Source organism: Pseudophryne corroboree, chromosome 7 (assembly GCF_028390025.1).
Source record: "Pseudophryne corroboree isolate aPseCor3 chromosome 7, aPseCor3.hap2, whole genome shotgun sequence".
Lineage (NCBI taxonomy): Eukaryota > Metazoa > Chordata > Amphibia > Anura > Myobatrachidae > Pseudophryne > Pseudophryne corroboree.
In genome coordinates this window covers 358,288,991-358,301,315 of record NC_086450.1, presented here as the reverse complement: position 1 = coordinate 358,301,315, position 12,325 = coordinate 358,288,991, and the positions used below count along the sequence as shown (strand labels likewise).

Here is a 12,325-nt window from a genome sequence, read left to right as displayed (position 1 = left end):
TCCAAATGCCGTTTGGAATCCGCATCACCTGACCACTGTCGTGTCCATAACCCTCTACTGGCAGAAATGGATAACGCACTTAGACTTGATGCCAGTCGGCAAATATTCCGCTGTGCATCACGCATATATAGAAATGCATCTTTTAAATGCTCTATAGGCAATAATATACTGTCCCTATCTAGGGTATCAATATTTTCAGTCAGGGAATCCGACCACGCCAACCCAGCACTGCACATCCAGGCTGAGGCGATTGCTGGTCGCAGTATAACACCAGTATGTGTGTAAATACATTTTAGGATACCCTCCTGCTTTCTATCAGCAGGATCCTTAAGGGCGGCCATCTCAGGAGAGGGTAGAGCCCTTGTTCTTACAAGCGTGTGAGCGCTTTATCCACCCTAGGGGGTGTTTCCCAACGCACCCTAACCTCTGGCGGGAAAGGATATAATGCCAATAACATTTTAGAAATTATCAGTTGTTATCGGGGGAAACCCACGCATCATCACACACCTCATTTAATTTCTCAGATTCAGGAAAACTACAGGTAGTTTTTCCTCACCGAACATAATACCCCTTTTTGGTGGTACTCGTATTATCAGAAATGTGTAAAACATTTTTCATTGCCTCAATCATGTAACGTGTGGCCCTACTGGAAGTCACATTTGTCTCTTCACCGTCGACACTGGAGTCAGTATCCGTGTCGGCGTCTATATCTGCCATCTGAGGTAACGGGCGATTTAGAGCCCCTGACGGCCTATGAGACGTCTGGACAGGCGCAAGCTGAGTAGCCGGCTGTCTCATGTCAACCACTGTCTTTTATACAGAGCTGACACTGTCACGTAATTCCTTCCAACAGTTCATCCACTCAGGTGTCGACCCCCTAGGGGGTGACATCACTATTACAGGCAATCTGCTCCGTCTCCACATCATTTTTCTCCTCATACATGTCAACACAAACGTACTGACACACAGCACACACACAGGGAATGCTCTGATAGAGGACAGGACCCCACTAGCCCTTTGGGGAGACAGAGGGAGAGTTTGCCAGCACACACCAGAGCGCTATATATATATATACAGGGATAACCTTATATAAGTGTTTTTCCCCTTATAGCTGCTGTATTTTTAATACTGCGCGTAATTAGTGCCCCCCTCTCTTTTTTAACCCTTTCTGTAGTGTAGTGACTGCAGGGGAGAGCCAGGGAGCTTCCCTCCAACGGAGCTGTGAGGGAAAATGGCGCCAGTGTGCTGAGGAGACAGGCTCCGCCCCCTTCTCGGCGGCCTTATCTCCCGTTTTTCTGTGTATTCTGGCAGGGGTTAAATTCATCCACATAGCCCAGGAGCTATATGTGATGCATTTTTTGCCATCCAAGGTGTTTTTATTGCGTCTCAGGGCGCCCCCCCCCAGCGCCCTGCACCCTCAGTGACCGGAGTGTGAAGTGTGCTGAGAGCAATGGCGCACAGCTGCAGTGCTGTGCGCTACCTTGTTGAAGACAGGATGTCTTCTGCCGCCGATTTTCCGGACCTCTTCTGTCTTCTGGCTCTGTAAGGGGGGCGGCGGCGCGACTCTGGGACCTATCCATGGCTGGGCCTGTGATCGGTCCCTCTGGAGCTAATGTCCAGTAGCCTAAGAAGCCCAATCCACTCTGCACGCAGGTGAGTTCGCTTCTTCTCCCCTTAGTCCCTTCGATGCAGTGAGCCTGTTGCCAGCAGGTCTCACTGAACATAAAAAACCTAAAACTAAACTTTTCACTAAGCAGCTCAGGAGAGCCACCTAGTGTGCACCCTTCTCGTTCGGGCACAAAAATCTAACTGAGGCTTGGAGGAGGGTCATAGGGGGAGGAGCCAGTGCACACCAGGTAGTTCTAAAGCTTTACTTTTGTGCCCAGTCTCCTGCGGAGCCGCTATTCCCCATGGTCCTTACGGAGTCCCCAGCATCCACTAGGACGTCAGAGAAATATATATATACACACACACAGACACACACACATATATATATATATACACATACACACACACACACACACACACACATATATATATATATATATATATATACACATACACACACACACACACACACACACACACACACACACACACACACACACACACACACACATATATAATGCAGCGGGACGGCACTCCAAGCTGCTTTGTATGCAGTGTACATCGGTGCCCAACCAATTTCCGAATCCTGGCAGGGGTATGGCTAGCATATAGAGCCACAGGGGTGGTACTCAAGATGATTGAAATAAAGACTCTAGGTCCCCGTCGGTGAGTCAACGTTTCAGAACAGTACACTTATGTTTTTTCGGCAGCACACCCGCACCCTCCGCCAGACCCACTGAATATATATATATTTATCCTACAAAATGCCTACCTGCAGCGGGAATCATATACAGATGGATGCAGTTTACGGCAAAAAAAGTAGGCATAATTTAAGTATATAATAAATGCACAGCTTGCGTAGTATGCAGAGTCACAAGTATTTTAAGATGCCTGCGACCGTGAATATTATGTAAAATGGGCATTTTCTGTAACTTTTAGAATAAGATGCGCCAATAAAGTAACTTATGCTTGCACATTCCCTTCGGTTTGATCTCAGACCACGGAAAACCCCACTGTATAAATAAAAGTGATGTGCTACTGTACTTCTTAGCCATTTGCGTTGGATGCCTATATGACAAGAGAGGACTTACAGAAGGTGGGCAATACACTGGACAATGAGAATTTATGTGGAGGTTAGGTTTAATTAGTTATATGGTTCTGAACTCCTGGAGAATATAGCCCTATGTCAACCAGCCTAGGGCTTGTTGCTAACATAGCAAGAGGACCTCACGCTGCGATTTCCATTGCTGGCATAACCTAATGCTAATAGCAGCAATTTCATGATAAATAATTATTTACAGCCATCTCCATTCTACACATGCGCAAACCAGTTAGGCCATGCATGCCCAGTGAGCAGATCACCAGGTTTGCTGTGCTGCCGGTACACATCGCAAAGAGAAACTGCACAAGCAATGCAAGGTCAGTAAGCATAATGCCATCCTGATGTTGCGCAAGTGTTGGTATACGGGTGGAAGGCAAACCGTAAATAGACAGTCAAAAGGTCGACATCATATGGTCAACATTAATTTAGGTTGACAGGGTCAAAAAGTCGACTTGCAAACAGTCGACACAATGTTGGTCATGATTTTGCATGATTTTTCATGTTAGGGTTAGGCACTTGGTGGAGGGTTAGGATTAGGCTGCATAAGGGGACGGGTAGGGTTAGCCACTAGAGGGAGGGTTAGGTTTAGGGTTAAAAACCTTTTATGTACTGACCATATGCATATCGACCTTTTGACTGTCGACCATCTGTTATCAACCTATTGACTGTCTATCTATACACTATCTATCTTTTAATCCACACCCGTAATAGTTTGCGTCAACCACTGCGATAAGACGAGCTTATCTTGGGTGGTCATTCCGAGTTGTTAGCTCGCTAGCTGTTTTTAGCAGACGTGCAAACCCATAGTCACCGCCCATAGGGGAATGTATTTTAGCTGTGCAAGTGTGTGCGAACGCATGTATAGCCGAGCAGTAGAAAAGTAGGATTTTGGTTACCTACCAGTAAAGCCTTTTCTCGTAGTCCGTAGAGGATGCTGGGGTCCACATTAGTACCATGGGTATAGACGGGTCCACTAGGAGTCATTGGCACTTTAAGAGTTTGAGAGTGTGGGCTGGCTCCTGTGTCTATGCCCCTCCTACCAGACTCAGTCTACAAACTGTGCACGAGGAGACAGACATCTTTGAGAGAAGGATTTTACACAGATAGTGGCAAGATTCACACCAGCTCACACATACAAGGCACATCGAGCTAACTTGCTTGAAATGCAGCAACCACTGAAACATTACTTTCCAAGTAACAATGCAGTACTCAACTAAAATGAAGTTGTACTGAACCAAATAATGATAGCAGGAAAACGAAGCGCTGGGCGGGCGCCAGCAGAGCCGGCCATAGGCATAGGCAAACTAGGCAATTGCCTAGGGCATTTGATTAGCCTAGGGGCATCAGCAGCTTCTGTTGATTAAAATGATATGCAGCATGCCTATATTCTGTGTGTAGCATTTCATATGCAGATACAGCCACAGTCTCACACAGTATACAGGCATGCTACATATTTTAATTAGCAGAAGCTGCTTGTGCATTCCAGCCACATAGCAATGCAAATAAGCAGCATTTTCATTAAAAAAAGTAAGTCTTGATAAGCGAACGGTCCCTGCTGCAGCAGGTCCTCCCGAAGAGGAAGAGGCCTCGGCTCTTCTAGCAGTAGATCCAGAAGATCCGCGCACCAAGACCTTCTTGGCCAGTCTGGAGCAATGAGGATCGTTTGAACCCTTATTCTCCTTATGAGCTTTAGCACTCTTGGAATGAGTGGGAGTGGTGGAAATACATACACCGATGGAGTCCCCACTCTCCTGGATGGAGATAGTTTCTGCTGAGGAAATCCGCTTCCCAGTTGTCTACTCCCGGAATGAAGATTGCTGTCAGCGCCAACGCGTGTTTTTCTGCCCAGAGGATGATTCTTGTTACCTCTGACACTGCAGCTCTGCTCTTCGTTCCGCCCTGTCGGTTTATGTAAGCCACTGTCGATACATTGTCTGACTGCACTTGAATGGCCCGATTTCTCAGAAGATGGGTCGCTTGGAGAAGACCATTGTAGACGGCTCTTAGTTCTAGAATGTCCTGCAGACAGCCGTCCAGAAGTTGTCCTTAGTCCTGCAGACAGCCGTCCAGAAGTTGGTGGAGGCACGAGTTATTGTACCTGTCCCTCCTCATCTGCAAAACAAAGGTTACTATTAGAACCTTTTCGTGGTACCGAAACCGGATGGTTCGGTCAGGCCCATTTTGAACCTAAAATCGCTAAATCCCTTTCTGAAGGAGTTCAAGTTCAAAATGGAGTCTCTAAGGGAGGGGATATCAAGTCTGGAAGAGGGGGAATTCCTGGTATCCCTGGATAATCAAGGATGCATACCTCCACATTCCGATTTGGCCGCCGCATCAGGCTTATCTCCGATTCGCACTGTTGGACTGTCACTATCAGTTCCAGGCTCTGTCATTTGGTCTCTCCACAGCACCGAGGGTTTTCACCAAGGTGATTGCGAAAGAGAACCATAATTTCCGCAGTTTTCTATCATCAACTGCACCCCTTTTGCAAGAGATGCTGCCCCCCTCAACACATTCCCTTCACCGTCCTCAGTGTCAGAATCGGTATCCGTGTCATCTTGTATAATTTGTGCAAGAGCACGTTTTTGGGAATATACAGCGGGGTGCCCTGAGGCAACAGAACTGGGCCAGACTGCCATAGAGTTGTGTAAAGCCTGAGTTGCAGACTCATTCTGTGCAACCCTAGTAGAAATCTGAGAAATCATAGATTTGATAAAGGATAACCACTCAGGCTCCCTTGATGTTATCTGTGCTAAAACAGTGCAATCCTGATTACATGGAATGGGATCATCCTGAGAGGACATATCCTCTGCAGCATATAACACAGAGTCCCTGGACACAGCTTAATGGAGACCACAGACACACACGCACGCACACACACACACACACACACACACACGGGAGGGCAGACAGAGTTTCACCCCCAAGAATGGCAAGAGAGACACAGAGATTGGAGCCAACCCACACACAGCACTTTTTAGGTAAAGGGAAACCCCCAACCAGCACTGACTGTGCACCTTAATAGGTTACACAGCCTGTATACAGCCTTCCCCCTTCTACAAGCCCCTGGTACCGTGAGAGATAGCTGGGGATGTTCTGGAGGGACAGCGTTGTGCATGCAGGAAAATGGCACTGAACGCTGCTGGGTCCGCTCTGAGGAGAAACTCCGCCCCCAAAATGGCACCGTCTTCCCGCTCTTCATAGGATTATACTGGCCTGAGGAATTATGCTGGCAGAGATACTGGGACCCCGACAGGCTGTGTGACCAGTGTAGGGTGTAGGCGATGGCTCAGGGCGCCCCACACAGCGCCGCACTATGTACCGCTGAGCCCCGGAGTGCAGTTAGTACTGCGCTCCATACCCTGTTGCCGCCATCTTCACACCGGCCCCCCGCTTGCTAGGGGGGTCGGTGACTCACTCGCCACCAATCTTCTGGCTCTGTAAGGGGGTGGCGGCATGCTGCTGGGGTGAGCGATCCCCTGTGGTGGGGAACGATCGATCCCCTCAGGAGCTCAGTGTCCTGTCAGCGGAGATAGTGGCTCAGACCCTGTAGGGCGGACACTACTCCTCCCCTTAGTCCCACGAAGCAGGGAGGCTGTTGCCAGCAACACTAAAAAAAAAAACTAGAAAAACGCTAAAAAAAAACTTTTTCTAAAGAAGCTTCCCTAGCTGTGACCGGCTCCTCGGGCTCATTTTCTAAACTGAGTCTGGTAGGAGGGGCATAGAGGGAGGAGCCAGCCCACACTCTCAAACTCTTAAAGTGCCAATGGCTCCTGGTGGACCCGTCTATAACCATGGTACTAATGTGGATCCCAGCATCCTCTCGGACGTATGAGAAAACAGTTTGTGCAGTTTCTGAGTAGGTCTGAACTTACTCAGTCACTGCGATCACTTCAGCCTGTCCGGTCCCGGAACTGACGTTTAGACACCTGCCCTGTAAACGCCTTTTTCCTGTCAATCTCCTTGCGATCGGCTGTGCGAATGGATTCTTCGTTAAATGCGACGATACACTTTGTACCCGTACGACATGCCTGCGCATTGTGGTGCATACGCACGAACAGTAGTGACCTGATCGCTGCGCTGCGTAGTTTTGTAAATTACCCTAAGACTGTGATCCATCCAGCATGATGAGAAATGTATGATAAATAGCTTTAAACTGCGATATTCTAATGCTCTGTAAGGTCTGCTAATGCACCGCTCACCACCACCCTGCTCTAAAGGCTTAGATACGGGATGCGTTTAATTTACCGGCTGTCAGGATCCCGGTGGTTAGGATACCAACGCCGTAATCCTGGCACAACAGGGCTAGTCCCACTCGTGGGTGTCCACGACACCCACAGAGTGGGAACAGATCCTGTGGTGAACTACCGGTCCTGCAAAGGAGACTCTTAGCGCTCGCCCCGGTGAGCGGGATGTAGCTGTCGGAATTTTGACAGCCGGCATCCCGCCCACCGATAATCCATACCGCACCCGTAGATACAGTTCAGTCTGACATTTCATGTGCTGTACAAAAAAAAGTATCCATTTTGCCATTTGCTGTTGGATGTATGGCCACTCTGCTTTAGCTTAGTGCTTATAGGTGGTCATTCCGAGTTGATCGCTCGCTAGCTGTTTTTAGCAGCCGTGCAAACACTATGCCGCCTCCCACTGGGAGTGTATTTTAGCTTAACAGAAGTGCGAACGAAAGCATCGCAGAGCGGCTACAAAGTTTTTTTGTGCAGTTTTGGAGTGACTCAAAACCTACTCAGCACTTGCGATCACTTTAGACTGTTCAGTTCCTGTTTTGACGTCACAAACACGCCCTGCGTTCGCCCAGCCACGCCTGCGTTTTTCCTGGCGCGCCTGCATTTTTTTCAACACTCCCTGAAAATGGTCAGTTGACACCCAGAAACGCCCACTTCATGTCAATCACACTACGGCCAGCAGTGCGACTGAAAAGCTTCGCTAGACCGTGTGTGAAACTACATCGTTTGTTGTAATAGTACGTTGCATGTGTGCATTGCGCCGCATGCGCAGAAGTGCCGATTTTTTGCCTCATCGCTGCACAGCGAATGAATGCAGCTAGCGATTAACTCGGAATGACCACCATAGGTAGCAGCTGCATTTGTAGCATCAGTTCATAGGCTGCATTCACATGATTACTAATTCCTCACAGAGGTCAGTGAATGTATGATTATTCTCAGAAATGTTACTTGAGACAGCAAAACAGCAGCCAGCACAGTGCTGTGGGGAAGGAGGCAGTAGTATTGCAGATGTGTGCAGATTACAGATATATTATGATATAACACAAACTGCGGCTTCTCTTATTATAGCCAAAAATGTGCCTGGGGACGAGAGGATAATAAGAAATATGTTTAAACAAGACAGTGACAGACACCAGGAGCAGGAGATGTTGACTTACATGTTAGTGATGAGGAACACAGCCAGGACATAGTAATGCTGGGGCCCTATTAATATCATCAGAACTGCGGACACAGCTTCTATGTAGAATCCATACAAGATTACCTTGTAGTACCCGATTCTCAACAATAAAGAGTGACTTAACAGGACAAGCAACTGCAAATACAAAGGAAAGGGATTTAATAGATGTGATATTTTAGGGGGTATGCAATTAGGTCCATTTTTTTTTACCTCTTCGCTATTTTTAGGGCAAATGAAGATTCAATAGCAGCGCCGTTTTTTCACCTAGGCAAAAAAATCAGCAGGAGCGAAAACATGTGAATCAGCGAATCCACATTTTCTTACCTGCGCCGGCAAAAAAAAACACGGGCCGTTTTGCCAATTTTGAGGCATTTTTCACCAATGCCTTTTCACACAAAAAAAAAGGAAAAAAAAAAAAAAAAGGTAAAAGGGCATTGGTGAAAATGCCTTAAAAACAGTGGAAAACGGGCCGTACATGAATAGGCAGGGGGCGAAATCAACAGCTCCGAGATTATTGGGGCAAATTGCATACCCCCCATGGTGTATCTAAAGCAATGTTGAACAATGTGCACAAAAGGCCCCAAATCAAACTAAACCCAGGGCACATATAATCACCATTAGAAATTTGAGGTCCCGACTAAGCATGTGGAAGTGTGGCTACACACATTGCAAAGATAGATCCACCTGTAGAAGCTGAAGGGGCAAAGCTACACCATCTTGAGTGTTGCTGTGCATCTATGGCAGGCCTGGAATCCCTGCTTGCAAGTAATATAATGACAGCAGCTGGGAGTGTAGCTTAACAGTAGTTGGAACAGGATATGTATCCAAAGTTTAATACTGAATGTACTAGAGTTTACCTGAGGAAAAATAAAGCCAGCTCCATACATGATGCTCCTCACAAAGGAAGGGAGTGCATCTTTGGGGATGAGGTTGTCAGCAAAAATCATCATGAAGTTGCTGCAGAAAGTGGCATGGAAGACTTGGAAGAAGTTCATAGACACAAAAAGCAGGAAGTTCCTCTGAGTAAGGATCTGTTTAGTGAGTGTCAGCACAGAGGCCCAAGAGAGAGCAGCCTCTGGCCGACTGGTGCTCTCCAGAGACTTTTCCTGCTGCTCATACTGGCTGACGCTAAACACTCCGGTGTAACACATGCACGCAGTGGACAGGACCGCCACAAACACAACGAATGTCTGAAAGCTGGGGAAGTTTTCCATGTTGTCAGACACAAGTCCACAGAAAAGGATGCTTGATGAGCCCAGTAATGAAGCTACTTGATTATACTTAATGAGCTGAAGGCGGCTTTCGTGTTTGGTTGAAATCTCGGCAAACAGGGCACATTGGGCAAGCAGAACAAAGGTAAGCATGCCATCAAAAACACAAAGTGCCACCATGAGATGGATGCCACTAATCCATTCACCCTCCGAGTAATCCTTCCAGGGAAACCACGGAAGCAAGAAGGCCAGGGCATAAAACGGGGCTCCATACAATATGGAATGGCGACGGATGGAGCAGAACTCCACTTTGGAGTTATCTTGTAAGTAGCCAAATAAGGGGTCATTGAGGGCGTTCCAGATCATGAACACAACCTGAAAAAAAGCAAAGTGTTAGCACTTTGTGAAGTAACAAAAGATATACAGATATTTTCATTTGTTTATTAGAATTACTCACTGAACTTTATGTACAAATACCATATTCTTCCCAGTGTCAGATAAGCTAGTCTGAAAATGATAACAAATAAAATAGAAAACAAATCTTACGATTTGCACTGTGGGGAGAGAGGGGGGTGCATAAGCTCAATTTTGTATGTTACTTACTTATCAGACTTTTTAAACCTAAATATTCTATTTTTCCATTTAAAATTATTTGCTTATCTCGTAGGTATACATTCAGGGTCCTTGCAACTGTAATACCGACACAGGAATCCTGACATATGGCAGAACACCAACAACGGCATCCTGAAAGGATCAGGATCCCGACTACGAAATCCAGACAGTCAGTATCCCGAAGGCAAGTATAATGGCCGGTTTAGGTTTAGGCTGAGCGGGGAGGGATGTGGTAAAGATTATGCTGTGGAGTGGGGGTGGTTATGGTTAAGCTGCAGAGGGGGGGAGTTAGGGTTAGGCACCACCAGAGGGGGAAGGGGGTTAGGCACCAAAGGGGGAAGGGGGGGGGGGGCAAAATTAGGCTGCTGGAAGGGGGGTAGGTTTAGCCACCACCGGGGGAGGTTAGAGTTAGGCACCAATAGGGAAGGTTAAGGTAAGGCTGCGGACAGGGAGGGTAAGAGGGTAGGGGAGGGAGGTTAGGATACTTACTTCACCTGTGTTGATATTGCCGCGATCAGGATGCCGGTGTTGGGATATAATACTGGGATTTCATACTGAATTCATGATCTCATTTATATTAATGCACTGTACTCATAATAACGTAAAGGGTTTGTATATAACAAAGGAAATCATATATTGTAATGTTTGGGCTGCGTGATTGTACTTAAATGTGCATTTCCAAAACTATGTTTTGTGTGTGTTGTAATGAGCAAGGACTACTGAAAAGGGAATAAGATTTGGAGAAACACAGTAATGAAAAAACATGATTTTATACACAGTGCATCTGGAAAGTATTCACAGCGCTTCACTTTTTCCACATTTTGTTATGTTACAGCCTTATTCCAAACTGGAATAAATAAAATTTTTCCCCTCAAAATTCTACACACAATACCACATAATGACAACATGAAAAAAGTTTTTTTTAAGATTTTTTGCAAGACGGACATACCACGAGAGAAGGAATACATACAACAGCGGTGAGGCAACAAGCCAACACACAACCATAACCGTAAGGAGGGAACTAAACCAGAACAGAGGATAGCAACACCAACCTAACCAGGATAGCACAACTATCCTGACAACATAACGGGGACGCAATGGCGGTCCAACCAATTACTTACACAGGTAAGCAGGATCGAAGCACTGAGGTGGGTGCCAAGTATCCACTACAGACTAGGAGAAAAGGAATTACCGGTAGGTATTACATTCCTATTTTCTCTTACTTCCTAGTGGATACTGGGGTCTTGTACTTGAGTACCATGGGGAAATCCCAAAGCTCCCAAATGGGTGGGACAGTGCTGAGACCCCTGTAAAACCGCCTGACCAAACTGAAGGTCATCCTTGGCCAAGGTGTCGAACCGATAGAATTTCACAAAAGTGTTCAAACCAGACCAAGTAGCAGCTTGGCACAACTGTAAGGCCGAGACACCCAGGGCAGCTGCCCAGGAAGATCCCGCCGACCTCGTTGCGTGGGCCTGAATAGACGTTGGCAAGGGCAGAGCCGCCGAAGAATAGGCCTGTTGAATGGTCAACCTGAGCCAGCGAGCAATAGATTGCTTAGAAGCTGGCCGACCAATCTTGAAACCATCATAAAGGACAAACAGCGAGTCAGATTTTCGATGACGGGCCGTCCTTTTCACATAAATCTTCAGAGCCCTGACCACATCCAAGGACTCAGGACCAACGGAAGCGTCAGACAATACTGGAACCACAATAGGCTGATTCACATGAAAAGCTGACACCACTTTCGGCAAAAACTGAGGACGGGTCCTAAGTTCCACCCTGTCTTCATGAAATATCAAATAAGGGCTCTTACAGGAAAAGGCCCCCAATTCAGAGACACGTCTGGCAGACGCCAATGTCAATAACATCACCTCTTCCAGGTGAGAAAATTCATCTCCACCCTATGTAAGGGTTCAAACCAGTCCGATTGGAGAAAGGACAGAACCACACTGAGGTCCCATGGAGCCGTGGAAGGTACAAAGGACGGTGCATAAGAAGAACTCCATTTAGGAAAGTCTTTACTTCTGGCAACAAGGCAAGCTGTTTCTGGAAGAAAATAGAGAGCGCAGAAATCTGGACTTTGAAGGAGCCTAACCGTAGGCCCATATCCACTCCCGCTTGCAGGAAAAGTAGAAACTGACCAATTCTAAATTCCACGGGAGAAACCTTTCTACCTTCACACCAGGACACATACTTTTTCCAGATACAATGATAATGTTTTGATGTAATCATCTTCCTGGCCTGAACCATGTTGGGAATAACTTGGGAGGGAAGACCTTTTCTTGCTGGAATCTCCCTCTCAACTTCCAAGACGCAAAACGTGGCCGCTGTAAGTCTGGATAGACGAAAGGACCTTGTTGAAGAAGAT

General features: G+C 46.8%; 1 protein-coding gene across 2 annotated transcripts in view; it reads right to left on the bottom strand.

The window, feature by feature from the left end:
* LOC134945271 (transmembrane protein 180-like) overlaps window positions 1-12,325 on the bottom strand; it is a 190,519-nt gene that overhangs the window by 67,499 nt on the left and 110,695 nt on the right. For both annotated transcript variants that reach the window (XM_063934457.1, XM_063934458.1), the window contains exons 3-4: window positions 8,989-9,717; window positions 8,112-8,266 (exon numbers count right to left, since the gene is read on the bottom strand). In XM_063934457.1, the coding sequence (XP_063790527.1) occupies window positions 8,112-8,266; window positions 8,989-9,717 (884 nt within the window). The remainder of the gene's footprint in view (window positions 1-8,111; window positions 8,267-8,988; window positions 9,718-12,325) is intronic.